This window comes from Amblyomma mixtum, chromosome 2 (genome assembly GCF_055824585.1).
Source record: "Amblyomma mixtum isolate Tamu chromosome 2, ASM5582458v1, whole genome shotgun sequence".
Lineage (NCBI taxonomy): Eukaryota > Metazoa > Arthropoda > Arachnida > Ixodida > Ixodidae > Amblyomma > Amblyomma mixtum.
The window spans coordinates 14,375,761-14,394,222 of record NC_143013.1 but is presented as its reverse complement, the minus strand read 5'-3'; the positions used below and the strand labels follow the sequence as shown (position 1 = coordinate 14,394,222).

The 18,462-nt window shown below is 48.8% G+C and overlaps 1 protein-coding gene across 8 annotated transcripts in view; it reads left to right on the top strand.

The window, feature by feature from the left end:
* sif (guanine nucleotide exchange factor still life) overlaps positions 1-18,462 on the top strand; it is a 214,516-nt gene that overhangs the window by 73,988 nt on the left and 122,066 nt on the right. For all 8 annotated transcript variants that reach the window (XM_089570560.1, XM_089570559.1, XM_089570562.1 and 5 more), the window contains exons 3-7: positions 9,762-9,943; positions 10,788-10,906; positions 13,233-13,298; positions 14,342-14,520; positions 15,188-15,441. In XM_089570560.1, coding sequence (XP_089426686.1) covers positions 9,762-9,943; positions 10,788-10,906; positions 13,233-13,298; positions 14,342-14,520; positions 15,188-15,441 — 800 coding nt within the window. The remainder of the gene's footprint in view (positions 1-9,761; positions 9,944-10,787; positions 10,907-13,232; positions 13,299-14,341; positions 14,521-15,187; positions 15,442-18,462) is intronic.

Below are 18,462 nucleotides of genomic sequence, written 5' to 3'. Positions count from 1 at the left end.
CGGATAAGAAATATTTGTTTGGGAGTTGCCTCCGTTGCTGAATGAATTTTCTCGCTAAGGTGGATGGGTCAACGTGAATCCTTTGATGAATATGCACAAAGTTAAACGAGTAGGTTGACATCCATACTGGCTATCGTTGCAGCGGCAATAAGACGGGCAGTGCTAGCCCCGTTCTCTAGCACTGCCCAGGTGGCACTGTCCATGTAACACAGGCGGCACATTGAGAGAGGCCAGTCCCCCTGAACACCACCTAGTAGGTGGAGGCTTCACACTGACGCCAACGCCGCCGGACAGGTTTCGCCTTCACAACACTCCTTATGCAATCGCATTAAAAACGATTGACGTCATCCGCGCGAAAACAAAATAGCTGTCGATGGAGGAGATCGAAGTCAGTGAGTGATCTGGGATGTCATTCAGGACATGAACTGCAAAACATGATCAGTGAGTTAGACAGGCAGAGCAGAACGGTGGGACTAAAAATTAACATGCAGAAAACCAAAGTAATGTTCAACAGCCTAGCAAGGGAACAGCAGTTCGCAATTGGCAGCGAGGTGCTGGAAGTGGTAAGATAATATGTCTACTTAGGCCAGGTAGTGACTGCTGATCCGGATCATGAGAGGGAAATAACTAGAAGAATAAGAATGGGGTGGAGCGCATATGGCAGGTTCTCTAAGATTATGAAGGGGAGTTTACCAATATCCCTCAAGAGAAAAGTATACAATAGTTGTATCTTACTGGTACTCCCCTATGGGGCAGAAACGTGGAGGCTAACAAAGAGGGTTCAGCTTAAGTTAAGGACAACTCAGCGAGCTATGGAAAAAAAATGATAGGTGTAACGTTAAGAGATCGGAAGAGGGCGGAGTGGGTGAGGGAACAAACGCGGGTTAATGACCTCCTAGTCGAAATCAAGAGGAAGAAATGGGCTCGGGCAGGGCATGTAGTGCGAAGGCAAAATAACTGCTGGTCCTTAAGGGTAACGGAGTGGATTCCAAGAGAAGACAAGCGTAGCAGGGGGCGGAAGAAAGTTAGTTGGGCGGATGAGGTTAAGAAGTTTGCGGGTATACGGTGGCTGCAACTGGCGAAGGACAGGGTCAGTTGGAGAGACATGGGAGAGGCCTTTGCCCTGCAGTGGGTGTAGTCAGGCTGATGATGATGATGATCTCGGTTGAATATTCAGAAAAATAGCACGTTTTCTCGTCTATAGAATTCGTCGGCCCAGATCAGCTACAGCGATGCTTTCCCAAGCAACATCGGATTTCGGAAGGGGGTAGGAGGACATATATAAGCGACGGCAGACAGTAAACGCGCTTCTTTCCATCTACGTACAACCCGTTTTGTTGCGCCTCTCGAAACATGGCACAGCTGACAGTCGAAACTTGGGACTGTAGTGTACTCACAGGATACTTCAACTACATCTCGTGTCTTACTCGATATCACTTGGAGCGCAAAAGTTACAACGGTATCCACATCTATGTCACGTCCTAGACTGTACGGTGAGCCCCATGAGAATTCGCATAGAACATTCTGCGCGTCGCTCAGCGCATGGCCGCCAATTTTTTCCGCTAATAAGTTTTTAAAAAGTCGCTCAATGCTACTGATGCATTAGAGCTTGCATTGACATTAGCATTAGTGTTCCCCTCGGACAGAGCACTCGCTACCGCTGATGGGTACAGACCGTGCTAGCGGGTGGTGTGATCCAGTCCGTCAGTGACCGTGTGACACATCCTACCCCAACTCCCCTCCCCCGATCGTCCACCCGTCGCCTTCCATTCCCTCTACGTCTTCCCTCTCCTCCCGCTCTTTTCGGAAAGAGGAGAGGGAGATTCCTCTCTCTCCACTTCCTCTTCCACCGTTAGTGAATTAAGAGATAAGTTGAGACGAAGCAGTATGGATAGGAAAGGGAAAAAGGAAGCACCTCGGTGACATTTTGCTGCTTCCGGGACGAAGAAAGGATAGCGATGGCTGTACACGGCCCACAATCCCCCCTCTCTGCGCTCCACAAAGACGTTCACTCCACTTGCCACATGGACTAGGCTAACCCTGAACGCGTTACCACATAGAAGAGCTTCTCAACCATGTCTACTGACAAGATTTTTTACCTCTCTGTAACGCAATATTCCAGAATAGCTATTTGCACCAGAGACGGGAGTATTGTTTATTGTTTATTATTTGTTTTCTTCTCTCGTAAAGTGCGTGTGGTTCCGCTATTCTGTCACTCGTGAAGTCACTGTGTTCGGATCACACAGCGTGGCGCGTTACCATACCGCGTTACAATGACGTCACGTATGATGTCGCTTCACGCTGGCCAGACAAGTGGTGCGGTGTCACAAACGCGAGCTCCACAAAACGGGGAAAAGTAGCCTAGGTCAATGCAAAACGATGTACTGGCGTTTCGGGGCCCGCACGAGCTCCTTGCTCAAAATGCGACGGACAGGCGGTGCTCGTCTATTCAAATGCCGATGTTATGGTGTAGTGAACTTGCGCAAATAGCTGGCATGTTATGCAATGGCATCATACAAGTTTCCGCTGATTTAGAAGGCAGCTTGCATGTGAGTGGGACATTAGAGGCATTACGCACGCTTATTGTGATATATCTTATCCATTGAAGCAAACGATTGTTGTCTGCCTATTTCTATGTGAACAAGAATCCTCTGCTGTGACGTGATAACGGTCAGCGTTGTCCTCTGGTCAGTGGCCGCGATCTTTCGTTCCCGTTATATGGTATCTCACCAGACGAAATTTTGTTGGACGGTTGGCTAGGACGCGTTGCGGAGTTCTACTTCGGCCCCACCTGGATAACATTCTCAACAACTAACTAGGGGATGGACACGAGAGGTTGTTTTGGTTACGATATATTACGAGTGCGCGATTTGCCCCAAAGAAAATACCCCTCACAACTATCACCGCGACAGCAAAACACAGAGACGAGCGGGTAGTGCATCGACTGCGATGCTCGTCGCGCCCAAACCTCCGCCATGGAAGTCCATCTAGCAGGGCCCTCTCTCGCGATAAGCTGCCCGCCGTCCCTCGAGCCGCCGCACATTGTCTGGGAAGTGACCGCGGAGGCTTGTCGTCTTCTCGCCGCCGCGAACTTCTCCGCATCCCTCGGTGGACACCCTGGGCGGAATCAATGTCTCGCTGTTTTCTTGTTGCCCCTGCGGCGTCATTAGGTGGCAGTGAAGGGATCAGAAAGGGAAGAGAGGGTAGAAGGAGGGCGGCAAGTTGGGCCAGATAACGCGGCTCACCGAAGCGCCTCTGTGCTCTGCGTGGCCGCCAGCGCGGACCCCGAGCTGCCACCTCGATGCCAGCACGAAAACCTCGAGACAAGGGGATACCACGGTGGAGGATCGACAGAGGAAGGTGGCGAAGGTTGGTGCGGCAGCTGCGCCTTAATGAACGATTGCATTGATCTGTCTTCTTTTCTGGCCGCGGCGGCTATAGCGGCTGATGGCGGAGCGAACGTCCTCCTGATCAAGAGCTTTGCGCGTGTGGAATGGAGAAGAGGGCGCTGTTGGCGCCTGCGTTGAGCAGTCGCTACGCGCCGAAACGTGTCCGGGCAGTGATCGTAAATATCGCATCACGCGGGAAACCTGTTTGTTTTGTGTGTCGTAAAAAAAAACAGTAGAAATGTAAAACATACTGCAATTCGTTAATGCGAAGGCAAGCAGACTGCCGGTATCTGTCGTACTGGCGGTTCTTGTCGGCTTTACTTCTGTCAGCGGTGCACAGTGAATTGTTTTAAATGTATGTTCAGTCGATTAGCAATAATGCACAGACTGCGTGGTTTTATAATGCATTACAAACACACGACTGTCGACCACCTATCGTTATGTCAGGTGCGATGTACAAAACACGTATCAAGTCGCCACGGCAGCTATAGGTGGCTTCGGTGCCCCTCATAGACCATGCGCATTTTTGGAAGGATAAACCACACATATCATACCAAACCCGCGTTTGTTTCTTCGCCCACTGTGCCCGCTTTTCATCTCTTAACGTTACATCTATCATTTTTCTTCCCAAACAAACGCGGGTTGCTGACATCCGAGTCGCAATAAAAAGGAAGAAGTAGGCTTGAGCAGGGCGTGTAATGCGAAGGCAAGATAACCGTTGGTCCTTAATGGTGACGGAGTGGATTCCAAGAGAAGGCGAGCGTAGCAGGGGACGGCAGAAAGTTAGGTGGGCGGATGAGATTAAGTAGTTTGCGGAGATACGGTGGCTGCAACTGGCAAAGGACAGGGTTAATTGGAGAGACATGGGAGAGGCCTTTGCCCTGCAGCCTGCAAAGTCAGGCTGATGACGATAACGATGATGATGACCATACCAAAAATCTTACCGTTTGTTGTTCGTAAACTTATATTCATGTTTTACGACATTACATATCGTTGCGTTACGCGATTCTGTGGCTTGCCGCTCCGTCTGCTGAAGCTATGCCGCCGGAGGGCTCTTTGTGATGACTCAGGCGCATGTGGCGTGGTATGCATTCTTGATCAGCCCGATATTATCAAGCGCTTCAGAATATATACGACGTACGGCATCCACTATAACTCAAGTTATTATAAAACAGACTGGTTCGAAATTTGTTTGGCGATGAAAATCTTTCTTGATTTTCTTGACTGGTGCTCAACAGTTCTTTCCCTGTGACCTCTAAATCTTCGTGCTCAGTGGAATTGGTCTCTTTGGACCACAAAACGTGCAACAGTGTCTTATGGGGCACATTAGGTTAAATACAAGCGTGACAAAATGCGTTTTTAAATCAAAGGTACAAATATTGTGACGAAGTGCGAGTTATGTGGCCTCTGGGAGCAGGAAGCCAATTTAGATTGTCACTACCGCTGCTGCTCCAGGCTACATACCGCGTGACCCTGTTACGCCGTTCAGCGTTGACATGCATTTACATTATGCTGCAACTCCCTGTCACCATGCAGCATGGGCAGTTTCAGGAGTAACCTTGGCCAAGAACATCAAAACATCTATCTCTTAAAATATTGTCTATTTTAGATAATCTGGCGCCTTGGGTATATCTCTTTCGCCATCACCATTTGACTTCCCGTCGAGCGGCTGGCGCAGGCCTATTGTCCGACGATTTTAATCCCAACTGTAGCATCATTCAGATTAGTAGAATATTACCTTCTTTACAACGCGTCTTTTTCTGTAAAAAAAAAACAAAAAGGAAAAAAAAGCAATGTATTAATTCAGTGTTAAACGCGGCGCTTAATGAGCTGCGGCTGCCACAACAGCGCGGCCTGTTCCCCACGCTTCTTGTGGAAACTCGGCGCCAATCTAGACCCGCGTCAATTGTTCGCTCTCGCGCCACTGGTGAAGGACTGGCCCATTGTATTGCTGCTGCCTGCCAGCCGATACCACCTTGCTTTCTCGCTGGTTTCTTCATTGTCTGCCAGTCATTCTGATCACGTATCGATTCTTCCTATAGGAGCTCACCGCTTAGAATTTTCGATCATCTCAGGCTGCACGTACGCGGGAGTCTACAGATATTAATTATTTTCTCGCCTATCACTCACGAGGTGGCTCAGAAGTCTTTTATTTCCTTTTATTTTTTTGTCTCTTTTCTTAGGAAGTCTCGATCGTGTTTTGTCACACCGCGTAACAACCTGACGCCATCGTTAGGTATACCCTTGCGCCGTATTTTTTGCCAAAAAAAGAAGACAAGTCGGTTGCTCCTCCGAATATCTAAAGGAAAAGAATCAAAGAATAAGCACACACTCTGCACACTTCGCAGATTTTTTTTTATTATTTATTCCTTGTCTATGTGCTGTGCCGACAGAGCTGTGAAGGGCCAAGAGAGTTCAGCACAAGCTGTGGCACGATCGGCCTATCGATCGAGAAACAAATGTGCTGTTCAGTTCATAAAGGGCGTCAGACAGCTTTAGAGGCATACTCCTGGCTGGTCTCGATAGTATTCGGGGATATAATAAGAAATTTCATAAGAACACAAAAAGAAAAGTGGCGGAAAGGTGTCGACAGACTTTGCCTTTGCGTGAGTATACCGCAGACAAAAACGCTTATGCGTGGTTCACGGCGTTCACGCTTATTGAAAGACCGAAACGAAGAAAGTACCTTTGAGTAAACAAGTGTCAGCGTTCCGTGATTAATGGTGACGTAGCCTATATACTACTAAGCGTTTATGATAAGCAAAAGCGCGATGTTGCTACGCCACCGCCGAGTGATCCAGTCCTTTGTGGGCGCAAGTCAGCCCAAATAAAGAGATTTGTTTAGAAGCCACTTTCGCTGTGTCCTTGCTCTCTGGACTGCAGTCACCACTAAGGGACAGTATGAAAGGCGGATGTTGACAACTAACTGCTGCGCATATACTTATAGCATAGCGCTTACCGCTACCGCCTATCGCGTACCGTGCTCCGGCACTGCGCGTGCGCTGATTGGTCCCGAAGCGGCGGGCAGGCGCGCTGTATGCGCGCTGTTGACGGGAAGGTGGCGCCATCTGGTGCCCTCGGGGTGATCTGCGCATGCGCATTAGAAGGACGCGGTGCGCGCTGTGCTAAACGTATCTAAGTGCTATAGTAGGATACAACTTAAAAAAAAAACAGCAGTTGTTAACACTGTGCATCAGTCCGCGGCGTCCTGTATTACTCCGCTGAACAGACGCAACTGTAAACGAAATCAGCTTTTTAATGCTTGACTATATCAAACAATGCACATATCGGAACTCTAGAGCTCACAACTTTTTTGTTGTGGTAAGAGTCTTGTTTACGTAACAAGAAACGTTTAGGTAGCGGACTACTTTTTTGTCGTGGAAGAATTCTGTGCGCGGAGGCTGAATGTGGGCGGAGCTTCACTGCAGGCTTAAGTTGTATCCGACTATAGCGCTCTAAAACGGTCACCACTTGGGCTGTCTCTACATCAGGACGGAAGGCGATACAGCTCGGTCGAAGCTCGAGTAGTATGCATTTCTTTCGCTTCCTCACGGTACATGTAGCGCACCTGGTGTTACCGTCGAGAATAGCCGCAGAATTGGTCAGTTTGAAATTTGCTCTTCCCACGCATGGTACGAAGAATGGTAAAAAACAAACAAACAAACACAGGAGCATATCAAGCGGCGAGATGTACTTCTCAGAAAACGCGTTATTTCAACGTGGTGCCTGTGGGCAGGCAGCATTTTCTGTCCTCTCGGTCAACAAATACGGTGTGCTGGTGTTGATAGACACTGCCGGATAGCAAGGCGAAAGAAAGAAGATGAAAGGAAAGAAGAGACTGGGGAAGAACGCATTGATGCCGAGTGTCTCTCGAAGGCAGCACATGGAAGGCAGCGGCGTTTTAGGCACGTCGCCTTGTGTCAATATACACAGCTCTCTCGCTCCGGGCCACTTTGGCCACAAATACAGGGCAAACCGTGTCCAGGACGTGCTTGCAAAAAGAAAAAAAAGAGGTGGGGGTGTGGATGTGGAAGGGAGTAGCAAACGGGACGGGACATCCGAAACAGGTCGTAGGCAGGTCCAGTTTTTAAGCTCGCTCGCGTCACTTCAGGTTTAAAAGGGCAGGTTCGCGACAGACGTATGGAGGCTTTTTGTCGCCTTGTGCGCGTTTAAGCCTGTTTCACATGCCAGCGAAAATGCTAGCGAATCCTGTCGCCGCGACGGAAAAACCTGTTTTGAGTCGTCGCTGCGACAAGCGGCGAGGTTTCAACAAGCTGGAAATTTTCGCTGCGACGCGCCGCTCAATCGCTCAGTCGCTTGCATGTGAACCGGCCTTTAGGTGTGGAAGCAGATTGGCGAGAGCATGCATGAACACCTCCCGAAATTTTCTGAACGCTGCAACCCCCCGCCCTCCCCCCTTCCTTCCGACCTTTCTGTCGCCCATGCTATTTACACACAGCATGATATATTAAAATATAAAATCGAAAATCAGAAAAGATTGATGTACGTTGTCGTGGCTCTATCGCAGGAAGCAGAAATTTTTGCGCAAGCGTCACTTTTCTCCGCCATCGCCCGACGTATGGCGCTGCTTTTAAATGTATGCACCGTTCATCCAATTCAACATACCTTTGCACGTCAGCCTTCTTTCTCATCCTTTGTATTGTCCTAAAATGATCATAAACTATCGGGAAAATGAAAAGTGCTTTGTTTTTTTAAAGCGCCTCTACGGCCAGGCGCAGGTTCACATGCATGAGATGGAAGTTTTTACAAATTCCATTCGTTCGCAGTTGCTGTATTTGTTGTAAAGCAGAAAATTTTCTCTTTAAAAAAAAGGAGCGCAAAGGACGGGACAAGAAAGAGACAATAGGACAAGCGCTCGTGCTGTTGTCAGTGCCTTAATTTGTCCCGTTCTTTGCGCTGTTTTTTTTTTTTTAAGATGAACCCATACCTACTAGCCTAAATCTCTTCCCTTGTGTAGAAGCTTTTGTGGTGTTTTATATCATGTGAAGATGTAAGTAGCCGCGATTTTCCGTACGAGTGTTTTTTTTTTTTGTGAGAAAATAAATGTTCTTTACGAATCAAGTTCTCGGAGTTCTGTGTGCACTCGTAATTTTATGTAGATAATACAGCGAGTGAAACAACTAACCCTTCGGCTTTATTAAAGCAGAAAAATGACAAAAGTAATGTTCGGGTGCAGGCATTTCTTTCTTTGTGTTTTACCGGTGGCGTGTAACACCCTCCGAAAAATTATTGTGGCTACGCCACTGCAACTGAACTACGGCAGCGACTGTTTAATCTAGTACTTTCGGGGATATTTATGTTGAGTGTAACCGAACCTCGAAAGTGTTCACCAGTGCCACTCTCGTCCGTAGTGGCGGACGTAGTACGTTCTTTATTACCGCGAGTGTCAGGTGGAACGTGATCGAACGGTGAGGGAGTCAGCTGTGCGACTCCTATGCTACCTATGGCATTAAGACTGCCAGAACCGAGAAAAGGAAAATGAAATGAGGGGCCTTTTCTTTTTTGTTATTATTATTTGTCATGTTGATCAATTTGAAAATGATGGTTCAAATGTTTCATTAATAGATAATTAATTGAAATACAATTTATTGGGAGGGAGATGACGATAGTTGAACATCAGCTTCTTCCGGGGCATTGTCAACGCTTTCTGGCGAAGCACCCTTATGTATGTTAGCTTAACACCGCACTAGCCTTAACACCACAACCAAGGCGTACACCATTTGTCCAATGGGTCCCTGCAGTTGAATTGCCCGCACAGGGGAAACCTGACACGCGTTATACTTACTCTAAAACTCATCTCATGTGCGCACGTGCCGAGCCTGCAGCGGGCCTTTGATAGGCATCGTGGGAAAGGGCTCCGGAGTAATATCGATTGCCCGGTATTCCATAACGCGCATCTCCGTAATCGGGCGCTTTTATATTTCGCCGTCACCGATACGCGGTCGCCGTGATCGGGCACTGAACCCACGAATTCATGCTGAGCAGCATGGCGGCTGCAAAAGTGGCAGTGGTTTAGCTCTGGTTAAACCTGGAGGATTGCGAAAGCAACGAGGAGAGAGAGAGGGGTGATGGAGAGTGCGGGGCAGCGCCGGCGGCCCCGGCACGGTAGCTATGCGCCCCTACTGCGTATGCGCAACTGGTGAGCGCGGCGGCGGCACCTCTGAGTCACCCGCGCAGCGACGGCGGCGGCGCGCCAGCTGTGCGCCCTGTGACGTCACTACTCCTCGCGCATGCGCAGTATGCCCTTTCGTCAGCTCCGCGAAATGGCTCGGCGACTCGCGCAGTGTTGCTTTCGCAGCAATACCGCTCAGTATCCCTTGCTAACGCTTCCGTCTGCCTTCTTTTTCGCAGGCTGTGGGCCGAGGTGTTCCACGTGAGCGGTCAGGGCGGTGCCGTCAAGTGGCAGCAGGTGTCGGAGGACCTGGTGCCGGTCAACATCACCTGCGTCCAGGACTCGCCCGACTGCGTCTTCCACATCACCGCATACAACTCGCAGGTCGACAAGATACTCGACGTCAGGCTCGTGCAGCCCGGTGGGTACATCCCGCTCGCTGCCTTGCCGCTCGTGCTCTCATTCGTCTACATCCATGAAACACTGCAGTGAGAAGTCTGTCGGGAGAATTTTGATACATATAGCGCGTCTTGCATGCCGTTTTTCTCGCTAAGTGCATCTCTGCGGTATGAATTCTAGGAATGTCCGAACCACGAATGATTGTCAGGTGCGTACTTTAACGCACAGGGCCGCATAGAATCGGTTCTCTCCTCCATCAGTGTCCTCGTTTCCCGGCAGTTTTCTGTAATCCCGGCACACGTCGCCACCGGTTCAGTCAGATATTGTCGCTTTTGACTGGTGGGATTCCGGACGGCGAGGTGGTCTTCGTTACCGCCAGAAGGCCTGGAAATTGTAGTGCTAGGTAATGCTCGTATAATGCATGGCTCTAATCGAAAGTTAAGAAATGGTTCATGAGGATGTCGCACTCGAAAGCGTGAATATGCGTCATGCAAGTCGAAAGGGCAAAATTCAAGTAGTTAGTCATGTCTCATAGAACATTTCCACAGCAGCATGTCCACAACCCTGATAGACATTGCTTGAGCAGTGATAGCCTGTAATCTTCCTTGCTCTTTGTATTTCGTAACTAGACACTACAGGTGTCTCAATTAAATAATTCCGCTCCACTCGCTTCGCACTTCATGAATTTCCCGATCTGCTTGGTTTCTTAACCGGTGGCTATATTCGTCATACTGCATAAGTTCAAAAGGTCATGGTCAGTAGCATGCCCATATGCGAGAGCACATTCGTAAATATTGCTGTCCTTGTCCCGTATGTGGAGCGAGCTCACTGAAGCCGCTCCCTTTGTTGTTTTCGGCGCTTCGTAGGCACCCGGCTCGGCCAGGCGTCCGAGTGCTTTGTCTACTGGAAGGACTCGCACACGGGTGACACATGGGGCCTCAACTTCACCTCACCTCTGGACGCCAAGCAGTTTCGAGAATGCTGCGTAAGTATTCCTCCGCCTTCTCTCCCATTCACTGTAGCCGGCGAGCGCAAGTTTCAGAAGTGGTAAAATTGCTAGGTCTCATGGCTCTACAGCATGTACTCCATATCACAAGTCGGTTGTAGCGCTGTGGAAGCTATGGCGATGTCAGATTATACAGGACGGCGTGCGCTGCATACATGTGTTGCTCCGGTCCCGTCATCCGCGACTGGTGGCTCCATCCCTGGGTAGGAAAGAGCACTATTGTCCACAGGATGCGCGCAGAAGACTCGCCATGTTTACGAATGGCGGCGCACCGCTTCGCAGCAGGCCTCCGCAGTGCTGTGTTTACCCGGACTTTGCTAATTTAACTAGTGAACGAAAAGCTCGCTGTACTTTCAAAACAGCAGCCAAAACTAGCATTAAATTACTGCAATGATTACTTGAAAAAATGGCTGAGGCTTAACTTGGTTAAATGCGAAGCACATTGATGGCTAGGCTTGGTAATACATGGCTTTCCTTGGTTGAATACTTGGTCATTTTAATACAACCACTAGAAGCCTTCGTCGTGGGGGAAGACAACGGCATGGCTACAGCGGAACGCCGACTAACCCCGAGACGCGCGTTTGGTGGGCGCCTGGATTGCCACGGAAGCCGCGTCCGCCTGCCCGGTGGAGCGAGCGTTTCACCTACACCGAGTGTGAACGCGCGTTCGAAATGCGCGGGAATGCCGCTCGAGGACATTCCGGTGTCTGTGCGATGGCATCGTTCTCCCTCTCCCAGCGCGTGACGGCGATCTGTCGTGACGTCATGTGTCACGTGGTATGTCACGTGGTGTGACGTCACTGTACCACGTGGTGTGCACGGCGCGTAACCACGGCGAAGGGCTGTAGTGTACCTCTAGTAATATGCTTCGCATAAAAATTCTGGGGCACACTTAAACTTCGGCTTTAGGGTATGCGCGACAGAGGTTCCTTTTGCTCACGCAAACACAGACACTGTTTTCTCATTCACAATCACAATCAATATGTTAAAGGCCTCACGACAAATATAAGAAGCCGCGCTTTAACCATGCCGTAAGAACGTACCTGCGTGACGTAGCGGTAGCGAGTCTGACTCGCAACCAGTGCTCCGCTGGTGTGGCTGGCGCCATCTATGGGAGCCTCTTGTAAAGCCACCTTCGGATTTTTTCGTCGCGCCGAACGGCAATGCCGACACTGACTTATCTGCGACACGTGGCCTTTAAGCTGTCGCGTAAAAATAGGTCAAGAATGTTCAAATATTAGAGAAAGTAATTCGCTTGTTCCTGAAGATCTGAATGAACGAGTGAGGTACACGTTCCGCAGCGTTGCAAACAACTTGTCCAGTGGATAAAGTATAGGTAGAGTATAGGTACAGTTACAGCCAATACTGACTCTAGGTACAGCGGCATGCTGTTGCGGTGGCTTAACCATCGGCATGTACTTACCGCGTGTTCTGCTGCGCTAATATTTACTTCGAGTCATCTAAATAATATCTAGGCTCCAGACACGCATATAATACGATCTGCAGTCACTCTCGCAGCAGAGGCCGAGGAAGACTGCATTCTGTCTCACCAGGTGCCGCCATTTGATGCACCTCCAGGGGCGCCTTTTTTTGTATGACGGTATCTGTTTATTCGCTCGCTGTCATTCTGGAAGCTGCCCGTCTTGCGTAGTCATGAACCTTGTGTTTATGTAAGGCTGTTTTATTGCTCGTGTTTGCAGTATGCCGGTCTAGTAATCTTAGCAGTAAATTAGGAATGGCATTGATGTTCTGCCGATGCGTGGGCATTGTCCGTGAGTGACCAGAGCATCTCTTAAGTGTGTGCTGTTTCGGCTTGCCGGAGTTGCTGTACTAGTATTTTTTTCGTTATGTCGGCCCAATTAATCGCAAATATTCTAGAAATGCAAGTCTCCTCAAAATTACAGGTCATGCTTATTTTCTTCTGTGTCACCAGCATACCAACAGCAAAAAAAGGTAGCAACTATGTAAACCATGCCCTGAAGGCTTTGCGCGCTGCTCTTCGATGCGCAAGTAAAAGACAAACTTTTTACTTTTATTCTTTTTGAAGAATTATTATTCTGGAGTGGTTGGAAAAAGTACTACGTATACTCGTAGTAACTGTGCGATGGATACCCGGCAAGAGGGGCCACAACACCCCACCTTTAGGTAATCGCTGCAAGGCCATGAACCTGGTTTATCCAGAATGGATAAAAGCGTTCTATGTGCCAGCTAATCAAAGAATGAAATTCCTAGCGCCATTGCTACAATTTGATGGGCGCATTCGGTACAACAAATGTGTCACGCGTGAATTCTTATTTCTTCGCAGTCCCCCGCCTTCAAGTTTTCTCGAAAGGCGTCTTCTTCCTATTCGCTCAAGTTAGAACCACCAAAGGTATGTTGGAAAACTGCTCGTTATTCTTGTCTGGTTTTGCGTTTACACACGATGGACATCTTTCTTCTGCGACGCCAGTACTCAGGCTGCTGACGCAGTTTTTAAACAAGCTCCTGGGTTTGAAACGCATGACTATAACTAGTAGTTCTATTCGGGTTTGCCCACGCGCTCTATGATCCTATGAAAGTGGATCATCATAACGATGTTACGGAGGCCTCTAATCTCTCAATAGGTACAGGGTCGCTCAATATGAAAGGGAACACGGGAGCGCAAGGCTTCCACGCTTCGTGCCGCCGTGAGCCGTAGAGATTGGACGGCACCATGCACATGCGCGGAAAGAGCAGCCGGCCGGGCTTACTGCAGGCGCGCCATTGTAGATTCTTGTGCGGCTGCAACGCGCTCCCGTGTTTCCTGTCATATTGAGCGACCCTGTACATCTCTCGAATCATGGAGGATGGTAATCCGTGCTCAAACAAAGCAGTCACAGTCCGTGTTTTAGGCTGAGTGCGACTCACTTTTAGGTTCCATATCTACAGCGCGATAAACGGGACAAGATGAGAAGAAACATGTAAAGACAAACACAGCGCTGAACGACAACTGATTTTTTGCTGCCTTTCCAGCCGGTATATATACCGCCACTGTAGGGCAGAAAAGAAAAGAAGGTACACGTAACATGAGTAGACAGAAGGATCTACACTCCTATCTGGACGCATCAACACTCGCATTCGAGATAGGCTCTTTCTTTTTTCGGCAGAGTCACAAACGGCGCACTAATGCAATCTTCCGAGAGCCTCGCTATCATTTGGGCTTCCACCACCTCCCTTGTGAACTGGTCACGATGCCTACCTATAATTATACATTTGTTGTACAATGGCTGGCATGCATACCCATCATCATCCTCGTCATCTTTTTTGCAGCTGCAAACAAGATGATATCGATGAACCCTTGTTAATCTATTGAATGATCACCGGGAGTGATTTGTTTCGTGCTTTGATTAAAGCTGTCCGAATGACTGACAGAGGGGGGTTTCGCGCATATTGCAGCAGAAATCCAAGAGCAGCAAGCGCAAGCCCCAGTCGACGCCCAGCTCCCCGTCACGGGGCCGCGCCGAGCTGCAGTGCACCTGCATGACGGCCGAGAACTTGCATCGGGCGCGCAACGGGCGCGTCCGCTACACGGGCGGCGCGGCCACCCTGCCCCGCGCACAGCAACTGTCCACCAGGTGCGTGCACTGTTCGCCTGCACCGACAGAGCTTGCACCCAGCCACCGTGCATGTAACGCTAACCCAAGCAGCAAACATTTCAAATGGGTGGCTTCACTCTGGTCCTTTGTAGGGCCGGCATTTGCCAACACATTTCCAATACTGGGCCCATTAGCTGCGCTGCTGGGCTAAAGCCTTCGATTACCTAAGGTTACCCTTACGCGGGGCACGGGCTCCTGAAAAAGAAAAAGGGGGGGGGGGGGGGGAGAAGGGGGAGGGTGGGAGGAGAGGCGCAGGGAAAAGAGGTTCGAGGCTAGTTGGCCGTGATTCAGCGCAGTAAAATGCATTACGTGAGGGTGCGTTGATCCACTCAACTTGCCTCTTCCGTTTTGTCCTTCTATTGCGCTGAGAAAGGATTTCTGTACTACACTGCAGTATGTAGCCAATGCACGTAAGAATGTAACACTCTGGATCTGTATTTGCTCGCTGCGGCGTTCCTGATTCTCAGATTCCCAGGTGGTCGAAATCATTCCGGAGCCCTCCACTATTGCACCCCTTTCTCTCTCTCTTCTTTCACACCCACCTTCCTCCCTTCTCTCGCGGCGCGACTGAGGCGCCCACCATGAAGTGAGGCCGTTGCTGCGCCATTTCCTTTCCTGAGAACACCAACTCTTCCCGGTTTCGCAGGCAAGGTCTGGAGCACACCCGGTCGGGCACGAGCAGTGGCCAGGCGTCGGCGAGGGCCACTGCGCGTGCGCAGGCCGTGGCCGCAGCGCTCACCGCGTCCTCGCAGCAGCAGAAGCAGCAGCAGCAACAGCAGCAGCAGGACGGGGCCTCGAGCACGACGACGGCCGCCAGTGTGCACGGCGCAGCGACGACGTCCAGGGCCGCAGCGAGCAGCTCGTCGGTGTCTTCGCACCGCCGCCGAGCCGCCGCCGCCTGTGAGTTTGCAGGCGCTTTCGCACTCGACCGTGGTGTAGGCCTGCTTACGTCAGAGCAGCAAACGAGGAGCGAACGTCTGCGAAGCATTGACGAAAAGCGAAAAGCCGCAAGGGACGCTGCCGTCGCAATCTGAAAATGCACACGGTTTTTTTTTTTTTTTAGATTTTTGAAGGGAGAATTTGTACTGATATTGATTAGTATTGGCAACATGGCATGAAATACCGCTGTACAGGCTAATCTGGGGCCCTCAGTAAGGGCTATCACCAGATGCGGCTGTGGAATTACATCTATGATCTACGTGAAAACAGTCACCAATGGCCCAAGATTGTGTTTCTAAAGATTGCTTCTTCTACAACATTTCAGTTAAGTGGCAAAGCACGCTTTACAGGCCGTTTGAGAATGGCAGAGCAAAAATTAGGGGAACACTAGGTTTCGACGTGGCAGTGTTAATGGCTCCCTTCAGCTGTTTATTGTCTTCGATTTCCCGTGTGTAGCCTCCACGCTCCGCTGCCATTTTCTCGCGCGGGGAGATTGAACCCGACAGGCTCAAACAGCTGACGGCATCGACGGCGTCGACGGACTTCGCCGTCTTCGTGGCTCAGGTTTGTAGCAGCGCGCGGGTGGCTCGCGGATCAAGGTCGCCACACATACATACACACGTGACGTGGGTTTCTTGACACGCCGTCGCCGCCCGGACGACGCCGGGTTTCTCGCTGAATGGGAGCTTTAACGCTATCGCGTTGAAACGTAACGCGTTGCGAGAAACTAAGCCTTAGGTTTGAAGTTTCGTTTATTGCATGTTGCAAGTTACAGGTTACAATAGGACTGGAATACAGAAGGAGGTCCCAAAGTCAGAGACCGTGGACGGGGCCTCCTGTAATTACAATGGTAAAAATTATAGAGTCAGCAGTTTCAAAATTTATTAGCACCAATAGGAAGCAGTGAGTGAAGCATGAAAAAATATTACGAGCAGTTTTGTTTAAATGAAAACGATTACACACCTACTGGCATAATAAACAGTTAATAAGCTAATAAGTTTCTCAAAGCAGTTACTTTGGGCCTCTGCACATATCATTGACTTCTTCACAGTTTAGACTGAGATTTGTAGCCAATGTTTTTCCACCATGTCAGTACGTCTTCTTCGCTTCACATATGGTGAATACACGTGACTTCGTGTAAATTCAAACTGAGAGTTCTTTCGCCACGAAACGACGTAAATAACGTTGACGAGTGTCACAATCATAATTTACTCAGACAGATTTTTTTATGGCTTCGACAGCAGAGAGTGGCAGTTCTGGACTGGTTAGTTACTTGCCCTGTGTTTGCATACTATGTACAGTCTTTGTCAAAAGTAACCAGGCTGCATGGTTTTGCTTCTCAATCGTATATGTAAACTATTATACCAGCCCTCAAGCTGTAAATCTCTGTATGGTAAGGAGAACCCCTGTCCTCACCTTCAAATAACTTTTCGACCATAGGAAAAACCGTAAAGGCTATACTATACAAACGAGAAGCAAACCATGCAGCCTGGTTACTTTTGACGAAGACTGTACTTAGGTAAGTTATTTCATGCACTAATTAGAGTTATTGTTGGTGGTCTCCGAGTGAATGCTTGCTCCAAGTAGTCTACCACGTTTCGTTCTGAAGTCCTTTTGATTCCTTTGCAAAAAGGTCACACTAGTTCTTTTTTATTCCTCTTTTTTCTTCTTTTTTAACTTCTTCCTTTGTTAGCAGCAAGAAAAAATCTGCTGTTATAGGAGTCTGAAAAAGAACGCTGATGCGAAGGGATCTGAAAATTTCTTTCGAGGCTCTTTAAGATGAACATAAGAGTAAGATAGAGTCAATCTTTTCATATATTGCTAAGCAACGCTCAGTAGCAATCTGTCTAAACTTTCAGCGATTCTTTTCGATATTAAATGTATCCGAAGGCCACCATCCCCCTGTATTCAATCATGTTGAACGGTCCATGTGAGAAAGCTGTCCATGCCGTGTTAACGTTTCCGATTAAAAACGCAGTTGACGCTGTCAGCACGATGCATTTTGCCTACTTATTGAATCATACCTCTCCTGCAGCAGCTTATACTGAATTCTCATCTAAAATAATCGAGGCTTTAAAACACAAACATTTTATATCATAGAAAAATAGATATCAAAGATCGTTCATTGATCGTTGTTTAGCGTAACTGGAGGCAAACTAAATTCATGCTGAGTAGTTTCATCAGCTTCAGTCAAAATAAACCTTTAAACTGGTTTTAATTTCGGCGACAGCTTTTAAAGAATGCACACAGTTCTCCTAGTGTACACGGCGGGAGCACACTTTTTAAACATGCCGCGCTTGATAGCGCTCTGCTGATGGTCGTTGACATGACACACACAAGTTCACCGTACCGCCGGCTCGGTTTCCGCCGTGGTATCGCAGGTTTCTTTTAACGTATGGGAAGAAGCCTACTGGAAGGATCCTCGGAAATTGTACCTTGTGTTCTTCTGACACTGTACAACTTTTCAATTAGCCGCCGCGGTGGCTCAGTGGTTATGGTGCTCGGCTGCTGACCCGAAAGACGTGGGTTCGATCCCGGCCGCAGTGGTTGAATTTCTTTCCAGGAGAAATTGTAGAGGCCCGTGTACTGTGCGATGTCAGTGCACGTTAAAGAACCGCAGGTGGTCGAAATTTCCGGAGCCCTTCACTACGGCGTCTCTCATAGCCTGAGTCGCTTTGGTACGTTAAGCCCTCTAAACCAAACCAAACCAACTTTTCAATTAAAGTTTTTGCGTATCAGTAGTCGGGCACAAGTTAAGTAATTGAGGATCTTATATACGCGTGTTTTCTACAGGTTGACAGCAACTATGCAGCTTGTTTTATTCACTTAACCAGCACGCATGACTCGCTTTTCATTTGGAAAGAAATAAAAAAACGAAACCGGACTACGCAGTAAAAAACGGATTCAGGCATGTCAGCCAGAATACATTCCTGTGGCCGGTGTAATAGCAGAAAACGTAACATACTGATGTTAAAATTAGAC